The 20,548-nt window shown below is 33.3% G+C and overlaps 1 protein-coding gene across 5 annotated transcripts in view; it reads right to left on the bottom strand.

The window, feature by feature from the left end:
* The window catches only part of METTL25 (methyltransferase like 25), a 120,579-nt gene that overhangs the window by 58,459 nt on the left and 41,572 nt on the right, over positions 1 to 20,548 (bottom strand). For all 5 annotated transcript variants that reach the window (XR_010108851.1, XM_003811648.6, XM_034936294.3 and 2 more), the window contains one exon: positions 17,518 to 17,665. Coding sequence is in view for 4 of the 5 variants with exons in the window: in XM_003811648.6 (XP_003811696.2) it covers positions 17,518 to 17,665 (148 nt within the window). In the remaining variant the exon portion in view is untranslated. The remainder of the gene's footprint in view (positions 1 to 17,517; positions 17,666 to 20,548) is intronic.

Raw genomic sequence — 20,548 nt, 5'->3', positions numbered from 1 at the left:
TATGGGCCAGTCACTCAATTCATGGCTAAATATTCTTTAGTTTCTAATGAATGAACAATTCACACCTGATATATATTTTTCCCCTCCCTTTCTTTTCTTAAAACTGTTTTATTGAGGTATGGTTGACATATAAAAAGCTGCAGATATGTAATGTATACAACTTTATGTGTTTGGAAATAAGTCAACACCTGTAAAGCCATCAAGCCAGCATCATTAGCAATGCCAAAAACTTATTCATTACCTTTAAAAGTTGTCTCCTCCCTGTTTTTTTCTCCATTTGTAGTAAAAGGACTTAATATAAGATACACCCTTTTAGGAATTTTTAAGTATAAAATACAGTACTGTGAATCATAGCCCCTATATTATACACACAATATATCTCCAAATTTTATTTTGTATAATCAAAACTTTGTACCCTTTGACTAATACTTCCCTATTTCTCTCCCACCCAGCCCCTGCTCTTGCTTCTGTGTTTGACTATTTTAGATTTCACATACAAGTGAGATCATGCAGTATTTTTCTCTGCCTGGCTTAATTCACTTAAGATAATTTTCTCCAGGTCCATCCATATTGTAGAAAATGGCAGGACTTGCTTCTTTTTAAAGGCTGAGTAATATTCCATTGTATGTGTGTACCACATTTTCTTTATCCATTTATTCATTAATGGAGATGAAATGATTCCATATCTTAGGTTACTGTGAATAATGCTGTCATAAATACAGGAGTACAGATATCTCTTCGAGATCCGATTTCAATTCCTTTAGATACATACTCAAAAGTCAGAATGCTGAATCAAATGGTAATTCTACTTTTAATTCTTTGAGGAACCTCCATATCATTTTCCACGGCGACTGCACCAATTTACATTCCTTCCAACAGTGTAAAAGGGTTCCCTTTATATCCTTGTCAAGATTTGTTGTCCTGTGGCTTTTTTTTTTTAATAGCAGTCATTTTAACAGGTATGAGGTGACATTTCATTGAGGTTTTAATTTGCCTTTCCCTGATGATCAGTAATGTTGAGCACTTTTCCATACACTTGTTAGCTATCTGTACATCTTCTTTAAAGCAGTGTTGAACTTATGGGGTTCTGCACGGCCAGGCACATTGTCCAGTATCATATCAAAAGAACTTTAAAAGCAGCCCCTTATGGACAAGATACTTCATGACTTCAGACACAGCATTGATGAAATCAATCCAGAAAAAGGGTTCTTGTCCAGGCCTTCTTGTTGTACAACTGAAAAGCAGGCAACTGATGTTCATCTTTTCCCTTCAAGGCCCAGGAGTTAGTAATTTTAGAGATAAGGACATTTCTGATGATAAACTTGACTGAATTTGCACAAAACAGTAGCCTTAGCCTATCTCTTCCTGCCTTAAATCCTGGTGCTTGCTTCTCTTCCTTATTAATAAGTGTTCTTTGTGGCATTTTTTTTTTTATCCAGAATATGGCACTTTTATCTGCACTGAAAATTTTTTCAGGAAGATACCCTTACATTTCAACAGTTTTCTTAATAGCATCTGGGAACTTGTCTGCTGCCTCTTGATCAGCATCTGCTGCTTCTCCTATTATCTTGACAATTTGTTTTAAGCCAAACGTCTTTCTAAAATCATCACACCATCCCTTGTTGACATTAAATTCTCCAGCTTTAAATCCTTTACTGATGTAGATTTAGATCCTTTTGCTTTAACTTGTCATATAATGACTTCACTTTTTCTCAAATCAAATTAGTGTTTATAGATAGGCTTTTCTTTTCGCAATCACATACCCACATAAAACTGCATTTTCAAAAACCTTCCATAAAAAGTGTCAGTGACACTTTCACAGCTTCCCTAATTTTCTTTTCTTTTTTACAATAGTCCTTATGATGGATTCATTTATCTTGAAATGGTGGTCAACTGCAGCTGCAGACCTCAATCTATGGTACATATTAAGCAACTCAAGTTTTTTTGTCATAACTTGCCTTCTTGGGAACATTTACAGCATCACGAATGGCACTTAGTATAGATCCCATGATGTTATTCAAGGTTTATGGTATTATACTAAACAAGATGAGAAATATGCTAGAACTGTGAAATATCATTTTTACTGCAATATGCAACTTACTGAAGAGACTAACTGCTCAGGTGGAGATTATTAGTGTCACACATTTTTTAAAGTGGGTATTTCAAACATTTGACCTCAATGAAATAGCAACGGGAGGTGGCTACAAAATTGCTACAGCAGAATAGTATATATTATAATTTTATGCAGTCATGATTTAGTACTACACCTTTATGTTTGATGTGCCTTTACATTTCTCTGTAAATAGCAACATGTACAATATATTTATCAAAACATACACAAAGTCAACCTGTCCAAAACTGAACAACTCTCATCTCAGTCTGCCCTTTCTGCAGTTATATCCAGATCAATAAATGACAACTCCATTCTTCCATTATTTTAGTTCAAAAGCCATTGATATATACTTGCTTTTCTTTTACACTTGCATATTAAGTGTCAATACATATAAAATATATTCAGAATTTAACTATCTCTTCCAAAGTTCCCCTCTGATCTGCACTATCGCCACCTTCCATATGGATTCCAGCAATAGTTCCCTAAGAAATTTCCCTGCTTTTTGTCACAACACTGTTTTAGCCATGCTCATCTCTGTTCTTCCTTGAAAGGGCCAACAGGTTCCTGCCTTTGGGTTTTTTACTTGCTGTTCCCTCTGTCTGGAAGACCGTCTGTCTCCAAGACAGCTGCATGGCTTGCTCCCTCATCTTTCAACTGTCTGCTCAACGTCATCTTAACAACAAAGCTTCTCCTGGCTACCCTATATAAAACAGCATGCCTCCAAACTCACATTGCTTTATTTTTCTCCATAGTACTTATCACCATCTGATGTACTAGATATATATCTGCTGGTTACTCTGCTGTCTCTACCTACTAGGAGGTAAATCACATGAGTGCAGGGACTTTTTTTCCACTTCTCATTCAAAAGTATCTGGCACATTGTAGACACTCAATAAATATTTTTGAAAGAATATATAAATGTATGAATGAATTATTAAATTCAGTTTGAATCCTTTTGTTAGAAAAGAGGTATTTGTACATGTACCCATTTGTATATGTAGGTGCATAGCAAGAAATATGTGAAGGGAGTGTCACAAGTAATGCCAAACAAACTTTAACTTTTTAACGTATATGCTTGCATACTTTCAGAACTCATTTTATAATGTGAATATATTTATTACTTATGTTGAAAGGTAAACATAGAAATAAATGTTTAATATTTTGAGTTCATTCATCGTTGAAAGTTTTTTATTAAAGCTTCCTTTTTGTGTGTCACATGCATCTACATCACTTTTATAATGCTTTGAAACAATAAAGTAAAATTTAGGTTGATAGGCATCTTACAATCTCCCACAAAATATAGATTTTTTTTTCAAGTCAAGTATTTGTCATTTACCAGCCATTTTACCTTGATTTTAAACTTTAGTCTCTGTTCCATGTTATTCTCTTTAAGGACTGATGAAGACTCCTTAGGTTTCCTTAAAAATATCCTTCAAGGGTATCTGAAGAATTGCCATGTAGATTGACACACTCTCAAGTAAAGATGACCTCTCAGTTTTAGTTGCAAGTTTAGAAACTCATTTCCCACCTTAGAATTTTATAGTTTTATAATTAGCATCAGAGATTACAGGACAATTCTATAAAATTTTCTTGATTTTCATTTCAGGTTTTAAATAAGGCCAAGTATATATGATATTCAAAATATTGCCTATGGATAAAAGGTGTATTAAACACTATATTGAACTATCAAGATTTGTGAAGTACTTACATGTTACCGGTTTCTAAAATATATTAAAACTAAGAGGATAGGCCCAGCATGGTGCTCACACCTGTAATCCCAGCATTTTGGGAGGCCAAGGTGGGCAGAATGCTTCAGCCCATCCATGAGTTCAAGACCAGCATAAGCAACATAGTGAAACCCTGTCTTTATGACAAAAACAAAACAAAACAAAACAAAACAAAAAAGCAAAAATTGACCAGGTGTGGTGTCACGCACCAGTAGTCCCAGCTACTTGGGAAGCTTGGGAGGGAGGACTGCCTGAACCCAGGTCGAGGTTACAGTGAACCATGATCATGATACTGCAACTCCAGCCTGGACAACAGAGTGAGACCCTGTCTCAAAAAAAAAAAAAAAAAACCTAAATGATAAATATAATTAAATAATTAGGTAAATCAGACCTACTCTTCAGGATTAATAAAATAATGAAGAATAAACTTAAAATAGTATAACCAGAAGAATAATAATATAGAAGGCAATTTAAAAGCAGGCACGTTCTAAAAATTGCTCTGCTCTTAAATGATCAGAAAAAATGTGGGTGTAAAAAGTAACTTAAAAAGATAATGTTTATGTGCTGTTGTCAACAATGATTCAAATTGTAAAGGAGATACTTAACGATTCTAGAATTCAAGACATTTAAAGAAAATCACAGCACGATGATTATATGTTCATGGCAATTAACTAATTCATTCCATAAATATGGACTGAGCCCCTACTGCTACTTTCTTTCTGCCTTCACCAGACTGTAACTTCAATTTATATCACTGAGATATAGACTCTATGTATGAAGTTTTGTTTCCCAGAAAATACAAACGGAGAGAGTTGGTAATAGTAAAATGGTAATGATTACAATACAATGATTAAATTTATTATCTCTGATTTGTTTCCTACTGGGCCACGCCAAGTGTGACGGTTAATTTCATGTGTCAACTTGACTGAGCCATGGGATGCCCGGATATCTGGTTAAACATTATTTCTGGATGGCCCGTGAAGGAGTTTTGGGAAGAAATGAGTGTTTGAATTGAATGAGGTCTGAATAAAGCAGACTGCCCTCCCTAGTAGGGGTGGGCATCATCAAACCCATTGAGGGTCTGAGTAGGACAAAAAGTTAGAGAAAGGTTGAATTCTTTCCCTCACTACCTCACTGCATAAGCTGAGACATCCGTCTTCTCTTGCCTTTGGACTGTGACTTACACCAGTGGCATTCCTGATTCTCAGGCTTTTAGTCTCACACAGGAATGTACACCACTGGCTTTCCTGGGTCTCCAGCCTGTAGAGAGCATAATGTGGAACTTGTCAGCCTCCATAATTGTGTCAGCCCATTCTTAATAAATCTAATTACATGTATGTGTATGATCACCCTGCCTAATACACCAGGTATATATAGCCCGATTTACAATATCCTTTTTTTCTACTTCTCATCTCCACTGCTAATTCCTTTATATGATCAATGTACTAGTATTTCACTTATCCTTTGGTTAAAAATGCAGGCTGGAAATGTGATCTCAAGGTATATGTATATAAAGTGTGATGTATATAAAGAAGAAAATAAACACCCAATTTTAAAAGACATGTATATTACTTTAATGGAGTCATATCTATATTAAAACATTTTTTATTAATGAATCAGTCCAGATACAACTGTCCTGGTATTTTTATGCATGACTATACAATGGCAAAACCCAGGTGCTGAGAGAAAACATTGTGTTGGTTTGGCAAACACTGTGATAGGAGCTTCCCAGTGGAGTTTCTCACTGTGTATGACAGGTTCCCTCTGCTGCAAAACTCTATGCTTGATAAAATAATTTATAATGAGACACATATGGAACACCTGAGATAATTTTTATACTAATATTACAGATGATGTTGTAACTTCATACCAATAAAAATTTCACACATTGTGTCAGATGGATGATAATGAAGAAAATTTAGGCAACTTTCTGGTAATTTATTTACCACAGGAAAAAAGAAATGAGAACGCTATAGCAAAATATTTTTCAAGGTTATTTGCTTAGCTACAGTATCAAAATCTCGATTTATATATAAAACGAGTAGATTATAATCTAGTTTTTTAAAAACCTGTTTTATATTAATTTGACTGTCAACTCTCTCACAAGAATTTGTCAACTTTGCTTTCATATTACTTTATATACAAAGTATAAACTCTTCCTCTTTACTACTTCTTTTAAGTGGACATATTCATTTTCTATTTTGGATTTAAACACATTATTGGCTTCTTTTATTTACCATGAACACAGGGAGAACTTTTTTATGCTGAATAAATCCAATCTTCATGCGCTTCAAAAACCACTTTCTATTAGTCGCAAAAAATAACGAGGTGCAAATTAAAGAAAAAAATAAGCAAAATATATTAAAGTTCCATTTCTAACTACTTATAGGCAGCAAGAACATGCCCCATGGCAAAAATAAAATCAGCGCCAGTATTCTAGAAAACACAGAGCTGACTGAAGATCACATACAGCTGTCAGAGTGAGGTAATTGTGCACAGAATGCCAAGTACATCTAGAAATCTCTGTATTCATCTCATATTAATTGGCAAGAATGTTTCTGAGACATAGGTCCAGCTGAACAGTGAGGAGTAATGTGATATTGTAACAAAAGCTTATAAACAGCTGAATCTACAAGGCTGGCAGTAAAGTTTACTCATCTACTGTAGGATTGCAAAGAACAATACCTACACTAGCCACACCAGAAACTTAATTCAAGCCGAGATAGATCCTGATAGTTCCTCACTGAATTACTGAACAAACTGATACACTATTAATATTAATATAGTTAAGAAAAAATATATATATATGCATTTGTTATAAATTTTTTATTGCTAGTTTTACTTCCTAAAACCCAAACATATAAAACTGGGAGAAACAACATTTATGGCCATTATTATACTGGTATAAATGTAAAAGTATAATTTTCAAAAATTTCTTATCATCCAAATGCAGAATCATAGCAGGAAAGTAGAGTATTTATTATTTATTATTTATTTATGCAAACCCAATATAAGTAAGAAAAAAAAGATACTAAAAGTAAATGTCTTGATAAATACAAATAAGGTTAAATTGAAATAATACGCATGTTTCAGAAAGCTACATTCAAGTTATAGAATGGTATCATCAGAACCAGAAGAGACAGATCATCTAATTTAACCCCTCTCTTGCTTCACTAATTTACAGATGATCCACAAAAGCTAACCGATCCAGGTCACAATACTGCAGAGACAGAGGAGAACGCTAGTCGGTCAAAGCAACTTTTCTTCTATGCAGTGTTTCTGCACTCCCTTGGACATCTAGAAATCACTCTCTCTATGCTTGGAATGTAACTTATACATAACTCTAATACAGTACCTATCAAACTGTATTACAATTGTCTTATCTGTAACAAAACCTATTTATTATATTATATATTACTTTAAAATGTTTCATTTAGATATCTTCAGTATCTAGCAAAGTGGGCAGTGGGTGCATACTTAGTTTGCTGAGTGTCTCCTAAATCTCAGCATATTCTATGTTGAATAAATATTTATTGATACTTATGGCCCAATGTTGTTGTTACTAAATTGGCTCTTATGTTCTCATCATTTCAAAGTCTTCATTTTAGTTTCATGGTTTAAATTAGGAGTTGCTAAAAAATGTTCATGCCTCAATCTCCAGATTCTTGACAAAATACTAATGATTTATAGGAAGGCCAAAAGAGAGTCACCGAAAAGAATTAATTTAAAATATAATCAATTACATACAACTGTTTTTTAAATCTTTCTTTTCTTCAAGGATTTATTTTGAAGCATAATCAATCACATAATTTGTTTTAAAACTTTATTTTTTAAAATTTTATGTTAAAATTATTAGAAAAAAATTATAGTAATAAACATGCAATGCTGGGGCACAACAGTAAGTAAAGTAAAATATTTCCTCTTCAACTTAGGAGAAATTTATGAATCTGGAAAATCCCTGTGAGATTCCACTGAGAAACTGGAGCCTTTATGTGAAAAGTTCAATGTCTGAAATAGGAACAAACTTAAAAGGACATAAATATTCTTTTATACTTGTCAAAAGAAACTTATTCTTTTAAAAAATATATGTTTAGCATCTGATATATGCCAGATACTATTTGGTAAACATAGGATAACACAGATAAGGTGATTTGCAGCTTAAATGAGCAAATTCAGTTAGTAAGAACAAACAAATTTATATAGCGATGTTTTACAAACTGTAGGTGAAAGCCAGTGGAATGGAAAAGCTGGCTCTTACTGGGTCCAGAGGGAGCTGACTGTGTGCATCTCTTGCCAACCCAGCATTTACTGACATCAGGTTGGTAGCTTGAAACTGACCACATTAGGTATACTTGCACAATGGAATGAGGAAATACTACACATTAGGGTTTTTATTCAGAGGCAGAGCCAACCATTAAACATTTACCATCACACTGCTTAGTCAAAACCCATTAAAGCCTCATGAAATCAATTGAATAGATTGTGATGAATATTTTATAAAATTTGAAAGAAAGGAACTGAATAAGATTGTCAACAGGAATGCATGTGTTATAAGATTAAGTACCTATTAAGGAACAAATACTAACCAAAAAGAAAAAGAGTTCAGTTATTTTTTTTGTAAAATGTAAGTACTAGTTTTATTTATTTCTCTATATACCAGGTAGTGTTGTAAAATGTGTTTCTTAATGTGAGTCTGACTCAAAACTATGTGAAACTACTACTATAACCAAGAGAACAAACATAATGTTCTTCCATAAACATGTTTAGTAACTTTTGTGGTCATTATATGCTTTGTGGTTAAAGATCGCACGTTTGGAAGAGGAAATAAACCTTCACAGCTAATAGGAAGCTTAATTATTAAATTGCAAAGTTAAATAATTCTTTATTAAAAATTAGTTAATTTGGAAGCATCTTGTTCCTTCTCAAGGAATACCGAAGCATGGAACTGTAATTTATAATCACAAAAGAATCTGACTTTGTGTAGATTTAAAGTTAAGTAAGACCTCTGTCTCACCAGAGTAGTATGCTTTGATCATTTTGCTCCAGTGGTTGATGGAATATAAACTTTCTCTAACCTTCTTCTGTTTCTTATCTTTGCTAAGAAGAGCAAAGCCAAAAAAGTACCTTGAATTCTCAAATTACTTATGTCAACATAATTATTTCTTCTGGAGATGTCTCATCAAATACCTTTGTTTCTTCTTTAGTTTTGACCAGTGCTGAATCAGTGCTTTTTTTTTCTTACCATTTATAATTTTATTTCATATGTTATTCCTTTGTTGACTGCTTGCTATATACCCCACTATATGGTAAATGGTAGGAATGAAACAAAAACATTAAAGAAACATGTTCCAACTTTGCCCCAAAACTTGATTCTCCCTTAGTGTTTCCTATCATATACATTGTTCTGTCACCCACCCAGCTGCTCAAAACAGAAACCTGATAATAATCCTTGATAATCCCTTTTCCTTTATCTCCTTTAAACAATCTTAAATGCTTCTTGAATTTTTCAAATGTACTCTCTTCCTACTACTGCTACCCTTATTTTGTTCCCACCTTTGTGGTTTCTAATTATGAAATTATTAAAGCTCAAGTTTGCCATGGTACACAAATACCCTTAGTAGCTTCAGTGTTTCCATTATCTTTGAGGACTTCAGCATTCTTCTATATATTGACTAGATATACGTTTCCAGCATTTCAATGCTTCTAGGAAAAATTAATTGTATTCAGCATTTTTAGTTCAATATAATAGGAGGGTCAGCCAAGACATCTAGCCACATGTATCTTATGATTTAGTTGGGATTTTCTAAGATTTGAGCTCATATTTAATAGATTTTAATCTGTTGAAATTTCAAGAGCCTGAATTTAAGAAGTAGTTCCCTTAAAGGATTTGAATTTGCTTATGCATGAGACAGACTGAAGACGGCTTTGTCTCATTCAAGGGTATGGCTTAGTATGGACATTTCAGGATCAGCTTCCGCATTAGTTGGGGACCATTATTGGTTTTTAGATCCCAATGTGACCAGCATTTATCTCAGAACAACACTATCTATCACTTTATGGCTCATAGTTCCCTCCTTTGGTCTCAACTCCTCTTCCTCCCTCTTCCCATTCTCTTCTTTAAAATTTTTTGTTTATAATTCTTCTTGATCCATAGAGATTTCCCTTATTTTGTGTGGACTCAGCAATGCCTAAAAAAATACGTGTTCTAATTTAGCCAGGATCTAGCTGAACTGTAGCAGGAGGAACACTCAGAAAAATCTCATCTCTCACACTGCTGGAAACGGAAGTCAAATTCATGCTGTTTTGAAAAGAGAAATGATGCTTTATTCCTCAATATCCTCCAAACTTCCAGCATTAAAAGCCCATAGCAGTAAACAGTCTTGTTTAAGAAAATACATATTGTATGAGATAGAAAATATTGTCAGATCTTTACTGAAAAGACAGCAATTGTTTGCATTGTTTCAGTGATAGGATTAATTCATTGCCATTAACTGGACTAAGACATTAGTCATACATTTCTCTATGATATAATACATGATTTAGTGCTGATATTAACTGGTTAATGTTATGTTAGCAGTTTTAGTACCATATATAGAATATTTGATATGACAGAATATCATATATAGAATATTTGTTTAAGTAAGCTTAAACAGTATGTTATATGTTCAAACGATGTGCTCAACACGTTTTTCTTCAACCTCTAGACACCTTTTCAGATGAAGTACCTCTAAATTTAAAGCAAAGGAACAATTTTTAAACCTCAACAACAGTAAAGATAATGATCTACATATGTATATATGCAGCCTTCTCCCTCACAATTTCCAGAGATGATACAACTTAAGAAACAATCTACACTAGGATAGGTATCATGCACCCTTGACAAATTTCTGTTTGACACAGAAATGGCAGCACCAGATTGAAAGACACCATCAAAAGATGATTCGTGACCCTCTACTGTTTTTTATTTTTTTTTAAGTAAATGGAGGAATCTTTGGGAGAATCACCTCTTTATCCCATATCATATTAAGGCTGGGGGTAAACATGAAGTTAAGCCTGCAGGCTTTCGAGGGTTACACCACTGATATTTGACTGTGCAAATGTGGAGTGCACTAACAATACTAGAAGATGCCCTGGGTCTACTAGGCTGGGAGGAGGCAGGGAAGGAGCAGATCAGACACAAATTTGCACCCTGGCAAGAGTTGCTCCCAGTAGCAACTGATGATTCCTTAACAAAATCATGGTTCAGTTAGCAAAGAAGAAAAAATGTGTGGATCTGAATTGGTAACTAGTAGTGCTTCCTCTATTTATACCTTTTATCAGGAAAACAACCAAGTTATACTGATATTTACCCAAAAAAGTTCTCTCCAAAACTTCTAGAAGAAGAAATAATGTAAACACTTCAAATTAATTATTACAATAATCAATATTCAAAATACTGAAACATTAATCAAGCTTGGCCAAACAGACACTCTATAAAGGACTGCAATAAAAATGTTTCTGGTATTTCTTGTTCTCCTAGGGACAACTGGCTTATAATGTAAAAATATTTAAAAGTAGTTTTAAAACATATGGTATAAATTCAGTATTCACAATGGCTCATAGAGCTTTGTGGTATTTTTGAAAACTGACATTCATGACAGACTACCTGCATGGTCTACCACACTGTATTGGGTAAACACATTCATGGAAAACATATATTGTTTACATAGTAAATATCATCATAAAAAGTAGCAATGTACATACCAGAATTTTCTACTGTACTATGCTAGACTATTAATAACTCAAATTTACATCCCAAAGGGCAACACTGCCCCAATTCAAACTTAAAAACAGCTGTGCAAATAAAGTGAGGGTGAAGGTGTGTAAGATATTAAGAGAAGGACACATGACATATTTGACCATTCAGAGATATAACTCCATGGAACCTAGTGCTTGATATATTACAGGAAATACGCTAACTTTGTGCACATAAACCCCTTTCTCTGTAAGTCAGATATTTTAGCATAATGATCAAACTATATAGCAGTAGATTTGTATTTTAGTATGGAATACTAGGCCTCCATAGCATATACTGTACAAACAAAATAAGGCTATGTCCATATTCCATCTATCAAAATAGTTTCTGCTAAATAGCCCAGAACCAACTCTGTTTGCCACTGTCTGCCTTCACACACACACACACACACACACACACACACACACACACACACACACGGAGTCACATCTGTTCATTGATAAAGGTAAGCTATCAAAAATCTAGGGATACCCATAATAATTATCCCAAACATACTTTACTTGTTCTAGATTTTTCTCCTTGAATTTGTTTAGCTTCTAACCACTTAACTTCATTCCCTATTTATGACCCAGTTTCCTGCCCTCTTGCATCTGTGTTTTTTTCCCCAGGTTTTTGCTCTGAGCTCTATACTTCAAGGACTTTGTTTTGGTCTAGTTACTCCAGCTCTCTGCGTTTTGGACTTTGAGGTACACTCCTAGGCCCTTTTGAGTTTAACCTGTCATATGAATCCGCAAGCTGGCACTTGACTAGGACCCATCTAAGTCTCTGCATAGAAGAACAATAACTATAAATAATCTTGAACATACATCTATAAGTCATCCTGTAGAATTCTTCATGTCTTCTTATATAATCATAATACATACCTTGTTTTCAACCATTCTGTTCATCAGAATTACCTATAGAACTTCTTAATCATACTTATATTCAAGTCCTATGCCTAGAGATTATTATTCAGAAGGTAAGAGGCAGGTCCAGGCATCTATACACTAAAAGTGTCAAATTCGACTCAGCTAGGCAGCTAGAATTGAGAAATACTGTTATAAAAATTTCATGGGATGGTTCACATCTTCTCTGTTTTACTACAGCAAAGATACAGTGAGAAAAATGGAGATGGAGTGTTGGAAAGAGAAAAGGGAGTATGTTACCTTTTCCATCTGGTTTTTGAGATGAGAAAATGTGGCAGTCCAGGGCTAGGCAAAACTGTAATATAAACCAAGTTTACTTTCATTATTCCTATCACTTATTTTTCCACATTTTTCTCTTATCTCTTGGCTTTCCAACTGTTTTCTTGACCTCCGAAGTATTTGAGGGTACTCACGTTGCATACGTCCCCGCCCATTTCATCATATCACTCAGTCCTGTTTCCTCCTGCTTATTCTTTGCTTTCCTGACAAGCAAAACTCCCAATCGTCTATTCATTTCAAGTATGTATCAGGAAATTAAGTAACATTAAGATATTACTATTAGCTTTCCCCACTGAAGCCTAGCATTGTTTGCCTGATCATATCAATGATTCTTGATGGGTAAGATATTTTTGACAGGAAGGCCTTTCCAGTTTACTATTCCTATAGGGAGGGAAATTCAGAGTTTATAGCTGCTGCTCACAGTTCTCACAAACCTTTCCAACACTTTTTCTTATTTAAATCCTGTGGCCAAAATGTCCTGCAAACCCACAGTGAACAACAGCAACTTCAGAAGAGAAGACAAAACTGCCTTTACCCAGGCAGGATACAAGACTAATGCTTGAGAATCTGTTAACTGAGAGGCTTCCATTTCTAGTGTGCAAAAGTTTGGAGCTATTCTCTTCAACTAATTTCCTTAGAAGACTCAAAAATGATTTTATGAATGACCAAGTACTAAAGAAAGAAACTAAGTGAACCAAGAAGAGATTTTTGGAAAACAGATTATGGAGTAATCTTAAATGTGAAAGGAGGTCAATAAAAATCATGCCTTTTTACTGACTGAAATGGACATTAGGATTATCATTATAATTGCTTCTATGAAAGACATGAGCAAGAATAAGACAGAAGAAAAGAAAATTACAATGAGAAAGAGTGACTATGAAGTCAGAGAAAAAAAAAACCTTGATTTTAAACATCTATCACTGCATGCCTTTGTTTATTCTGCCTGCAATACACTTCTTACTTCCTTGTCTGATTAACCTCTACTGAATCTTTCAAGACACAGTGGATATCACCACACGGGAATATACCCTCAACCCCTCACAGACTGAGCTACATGCTACTCTGCTGTAAGATAACAGATGTAATACCCTGTCTTATAGCAATTACTATACTATTTTGAAACTAATGTTTGATGATAAAGAAAACAAAGATGAACACTAGTGCCATATTTTATGTTCTCTAAACTCTACATTGAACTGCTCAACAGTTCACTAAATTTTGGTTTATTAAAAGAAGAGTACCACTGCCTTAAGCAAGTATTAACTATTTAGTACTGAATAAATAAAATACAATATATTAAACACCTTGCAAAATGAAAAAGACTAAAGCAACGTTCTCTGTGCTGATACAGAAAGACTATAAAAAATATATTATGTGGAAAAAAGGTGATGAACAGTTTATACATTTGTTTGCCTAAAACATATAAGAATATAGAATGTGTATATGTACTTTTTTTTCTAGAAAGATACATAAAAAAAATATAGGTACGGGGACTTACTTTGTATTTTCTTTTCCTTTGTTATTTGAATTTTCTATTCTAAATAGTTTTTACAAAAAAAGAATGTTTTTAAAAAATTACTAATAAGGATTATCTGGTTCCTAGGATTGAGGGCTTTTTAAAGAAATTATTTAAGGGTGAACATGATATCTCATTTTCGTATCTCCACCACTAAGCACAGAGTGGAACACAGTTGGCACTGATGATGTTGAACTGAACTCTGCTTGTCATCTATTTTTCCTATCTCTTTCCATAACTATTGACTTTTTATGAGCCTCTCCCCCATTTCCCTTTATTTTACATAAAGTACCAACTACAGTGCCTTGAAAATAGTAGCTGCTCAATAAATGTTTGTTCAGTGCAATAACATACTCTCTTATGTGTGTAAAATGCAGCTGCCAAGGCAGGAAAACAGTGATTTTTTTTCTATTCCTAGTTACTTGTTTTTGACACACATTTTACAAACATTCATCTATTCAATCACGTTTGAGTGAATGTGCTTAGTACTGAAGATACAAAAGTGAATGGAATCTGGTGCCTCTCAAGACTAATCAATCTACCAATTTTTCCTTTGCAGGAAAGAAATGGCAATGACAATATGTGGATGCACAATCTTGCTTCTTTCTTCCTTTAGGTTTTTCAAAGCCCTCTCTATCTAACATGCCCTATTCAAATTCATTTTAGTTAGAATACATGACCAGTGAATATTTGCTAACAGTTTAAAGCAATAATCTATTAGAAAAGGTACTGGAAAGCTGATTTAAAATGGATTAGCAAGGAGTAACTAAATTTCTTTTTTCAATCCTGGCAAGTAACTTCTGCTACTTTTTTTAAGTATGAGATTGAAGAATCCAACATCAGATAAAAAAGGCAGTAATGACACCTTCTGGTTACCATAAAATAATGATAGTCACCTAAATCTGAATCTATTTACATATTTTACAAAAAAACAGGCAAGAGATAAAATTGCTCACAATCCACAGCAACACAACAAATTTTAATTTAAATATGTTAGGAAAGACACTATCCTAAACCAGCAGAATGAGCTCTGGGGATCACTCTGGAGAAAGAGTAAGGTGCAACTGTGCAGAAAAGAGTGTGAGAGAGAGTAGACTACATTGCCAAAAAGGATAGGGTTCATCTTTGGTGGGAAAATACTGAGACTACCTCTGAGACTTCACAGTACAGAGTGATGGCTGCTAGGGTCTGACCAGAGATGGCAGTCTTAAGAAAGTACTGCGTGAAGAGGAGAGGGAGGCCCCTTGGAATGGGAAGGCATCCTTGGGGGCAATGATGATGAAGTGAAAGAAGGAAGCAGGTAACTGAAATTAAAGATCTTAAAATGCAGTGTAAGGATAGTGACTCTAATTTTTTTTTTTTTCTTTTGAGATGGAGTTTTGCTCTTGTTGCCCATGCTGGAGTGCAATGGCGCCATCTTGGCTCACTGCAACCTGTGCCTCCTGGGTTCAAGAGATTCTCCTGCCTCAGCCCCCAGGGTAGCTGCGATTACAGGCGTCCACCACCATGGCCAGCTAATTTTTTGTATTTTTAGTAGAAACGGAGTTTCACCATGTTGGCCAGGCTGGTCTTGAACTCCTGACCTCAGGTGATCTGCCTGCCTCGGCCTCCCAAATTGCTGGCATTAGTGTCTCTAAATTTAATGACACACAAAGTGTCTACACCTGTCCCCAAATTGAGCCATTTATTAATTGAATTTCATCGTACCTACAGAACAGGAAACTCTTGAACTAACAACCAAATAGTAAACCCCAAAAGGAAGCACTTACCTACATAAATCTTACCCTACTGCCAATTAAGGAAAATGTTATACACAGAACATTTAAAAAGCTGTAGAACTGTGATTGCATTAAAGTATTTTTTCATTTATTTCAGAAAAGATACATAAAAATACTATAATATAATGTAAATATGTGGGTATATAATTTAGTAGAAATACTTTTTTTTTCTAAGTTCATTTTTTACCCTAATTTTTGGTCTTGAAAATTTCTGTACTTAGAAAAAAATGAGTTGGTAATAATAGCATGACAATCATATACTCTCCATCTAAATTAAACTAGTGCTAAATTTTTGCTAATTTGCTTTCTTTCATTCTATCTCTATACAGTCATAATTTCACTATTTCATACTTTTCCTAAAATAAAAATGTCAAAACACTGACATAAAATAATTATAATTTAATTAACTATATTTCGTAAAAATGTGTGCCAATTCTAAAAATGGTTTCTGTTTCACCTTGTCACATTTCAATAAAATTAAACAATTACAATGTTTACCTCCTGGGCATGACTAAATAAGAAATAATTAAAATATATTAATCTGGGTTTTAAAACTAAGAAAAGATCAACCAATACCATCTTAATGCACACAAAAGTTGGTAACCTAAAAATTCCCGATCTAAAACTCTTAGCAAGGACACAGATAAAGATATCATTAAACTAACATAAAAACGAACTACTATTATTAGTATACTAAATAACCATCTAATCTGAACCAGCAGTTTTGAAATCATATTTTACAATATCTTATGGAAAGATTTAACATGTAAAATGGAGCAAACAGCTATTTCAGGAGCTGCTCTGAATGAATATGTGGGGTGCTTCAAATCTTGCAAACCTACTCCATACTCTGCTCATCAGCACCTTCTAAGTACAGGTAGCATAGTTTGAATACTATTATTTTAATGCAATCACACAGTTTTAAAGTTTTCTAAAATTTTGGTATGTTGACTCTTCAAAATACAGTAAAGAACTTTTTCTTTTTTAAATATCAGTATTCTTTCAGAAATGAAAAGAGGCTTTGGAAACAAAAGCAAACTTCGAAATTCAATATTCATAACAAAATAACTCAGTTTTACTAACTCAGTAAATGTATACTTCACAAGTATTTTAAAACAGAAGTTCTCTAAAATATGTATCACATAAAATTTTCAAATATTTGCAAAGGCTTCAGCACTCATTAAGCCCATTTTATGACCAAAGAAACTATAACAAATATACAGGTGGTGATGCATTAAATTTCAATAACACCGTAACACTAAAAGTGCAAGTAAGTCAGATGTTATCTTAAATGCTGATCCAAATCATGGTAATGACGAAAAAACGGGGAGAAATAGAAAATAGAAATAGCATATTTCATTATGCTCAAATGAATAAAAATTATGACACATGGGGAACTTGTACCTTTATGCTGGTTTTCAAATTCTTCAGATAAGAGGTGGTAGCAACAACCCACACTGCAAACTCCCTTGATTTCAGAGTTGGAGGTAAATATTCGCAAAGTATTTGGAGCCAGATCACCACAAGTGTGGAGACCCACCATCAAACAGTCCTTTAAAATACAAGAAGAAAAATAAAATTTGGTAATTAAAAAGAGGGTTGTTTAAAATTTTTATTTATTTTTACATACAGGTTCTTGCAATGTTGCCCAGGCTGCACTGTGGTGGCTATTCACAGGCACGAATATCACGTGCTACTGACTCAAATTACTGGCCTCAAATGATCCTCCTGCTTCAGCCTCCCAAGTAGCTGGGACTACAAGCACATTGTACCGCCCACAGCATGAGTTGAAGATTTTAAATCTTTCAATTTAAACATCCATTAAATCTTTAATGATTTAATGATTTAAAGATTAAATCTTTCAACTTTAACGTCCATTAAAATATGTAAAGCTGTTAATAATTATCAAATTCTACCTAGAAAGTATTCTATGTTTTTATTTTCATAGTAATAATTATTTCTTTATAGGTAAAATAACTGTGATCTCTTTTTACAACTTTTGAATTTTTTTCAGTGATTTCACTTATTTACCTGTTTATATTTTCTCCCATTTTACAACTAATATTTGCTTAACAACTAGACAAAGCAAAAATTGGACTAATCAAATGTAACATGTATTTCTAGACCAAACCTGTGCTTTGTTATAAATTTATATCACACTTTGATCATAATATTAATTTTTAAAATTAATTTCACGTCTCAGATTGCCCATCAAAACCTTATAAAATATTGTTATAAAAAATAAATAACTGTTGTAAACTTGGTATTTCTACTTTAACAACAAAAAGCTTAGTTTATACACTGCATCAACTATGACAATATAAAATTTAATTAAAAAATTTTTTCCAAATTTTATAGTATACATCGTATTTAAAATTCTCCTATGAAATGTTTATTCTAATTATCCAAAGCCTAATTTAAATGTACACACACACATACACAATGAGTACAAATGTATACATGCACAGAATCTTGTTCAACATAACAATCATTTTGAAGTTGAATTTACTAATAATACTCTTCTGTCTTTGACATGACTCATAAAAATTTAGTTAAAGTAGGAGTAAAAAGAAACTTGTACAGAAAAAAAATTTATACAGAAAACCTGTACCCTATTAGAATCACATACTTTTACCATTTGGAACTAAAAAATTTCTAATATTAGCCTCTCAATTTTCCAGATGACACTCAAACCATGATAATGTAAAGATCATGTTTTAGTGTAAATCTGTGAATATAGGTATATTAATTTCTAGTTTTTTAAAATTAAATCATCATGTCTCTCAAAGTGTTCTCTAAAGTATTACTCATCAACTAATTTTAGTTGGTACTTTATAATACCAACTAAAATTAATCTTAAAGCTGTAAATATTAAAGATACATGTGTTTACTTAAGAGATGTTAAAGAAATAGTTATTAATGAGCTAATTGAATAACCTGTAGTACAGTCATTAAGAGCACAGTCTCGGGAAACAGCCTGTCTAAATTTAAGTTCTGTCACAGTGTGATTTGGAAAGCAAATTGAGGAAACTGATTTCCTCAACTGTAAGATGGAGATAATAACAGTGCTTCATCTCAATGGGTTCTTTCAAAACTTAAGTAAACTAATCCCTGTAAATGACTTAGTACACTACCATATAATAAAATTCAGAAAACATTGTCCATTTTTTTATCATTGTAATTTACTTTAAATTACAAATTCAAAATAACGTAAGTATTAACTTGTTTCTCAAGCACATTTTTATAACTATTGTCAGCATATAATTGTTTCACTAACATTTTTAAAAATTATTTTACTAAAATGTTATTTTAGCCTATGTCCTAGACATAAAAGACAGCTGTAATCAAACTTACTAAAAAAAAAAAATTACGCCTATAAGTGGTTTTGACCTGATAGAACACTCAGTTGCTTCAAGCACTATCCTTTTCAAAGCACAGTTTTTAGAGGGTTATACAGCTACTCTGCTTTTCTTGATGATTAGTTTAGATAGGTTTTATTTAGAGATTATGATGTCATCAGTAAAAAATAATTCAGACAAGATTTATTGCTACTTAGGGACAGAGTAATAAAGCTACGAATTTCTCTCTTTAAGCTTAATTTAGCTCTCTCTAAAGAAAATAAAAGAACATTTAACCTCATTCTTTATTGTATTTATCATATAAGATTAGTTAATATTAGCAAGTAGCAGCTAGGAGACAAAAATATGTAGTCACCATATTATCCTACTAGTAAAATATTTAAGTATTGCGAGAGGGTAGGGGGAATAGGGGGTGTTAGTTAATTCTGTTATTAAATTGTGATTTGCTATAGGATCCACGAAACATTCTTCCAGTATATCTTATTTTAGATGGTTCTTAAAAGAATTTGTATACAGTTTTGATCATATATTTTCAGCAAGATTTTGAGAAAATTAGAAGGTGACAAAATGTACTAGAAATTTACATTTTTTTAAGTTAAACTAAAGTCATTGAGATTGTTTAACCCTAAAAGAAAGTCTAAAATGATTACTAATTTCATGTATAAGAAAAAGAATTAATGAAGGTACACTAGATTCCCTTAAATCCAAAAATATCTGGGAAAAAGAAAAATTTCCCATTTAAAAAATGGTAAAACAATGGTCAGCTATCAAACAAGGATTTAAATTTATAAAGAACTCTACTATCTCTTTTATTTATACATTTCCTTTTTTTTCTTTTCTTTTTTTTGTTGGGGGGGACACCGTCTCGCTCTGTCACCCAGGCTAGAGTGCAGTGGTGCGATCTTGGCTCACTGCAAGCTCCACCTCCAGGGTTCATGCCATTCTCCTGCCTCAGCCTCCCGAGTAGCTGGGACTATAGGCACCTGCCACCACACCCAGCTAATATATATATTTTTTGTATTTTTAGTAGAGATGGGGTTTCACTATGTTAGCCAGGATGGTCTCGATCTCCTGAC

Source organism: Pan paniscus, chromosome 10, assembly GCF_029289425.2.
Source record: "Pan paniscus chromosome 10, NHGRI_mPanPan1-v2.0_pri, whole genome shotgun sequence".
In the NCBI taxonomy this organism is placed as follows: domain Eukaryota; kingdom Metazoa; phylum Chordata; class Mammalia; order Primates; family Hominidae; genus Pan; species Pan paniscus.
This window is presented reverse-complemented; position numbering and strand designations above follow the sequence as displayed.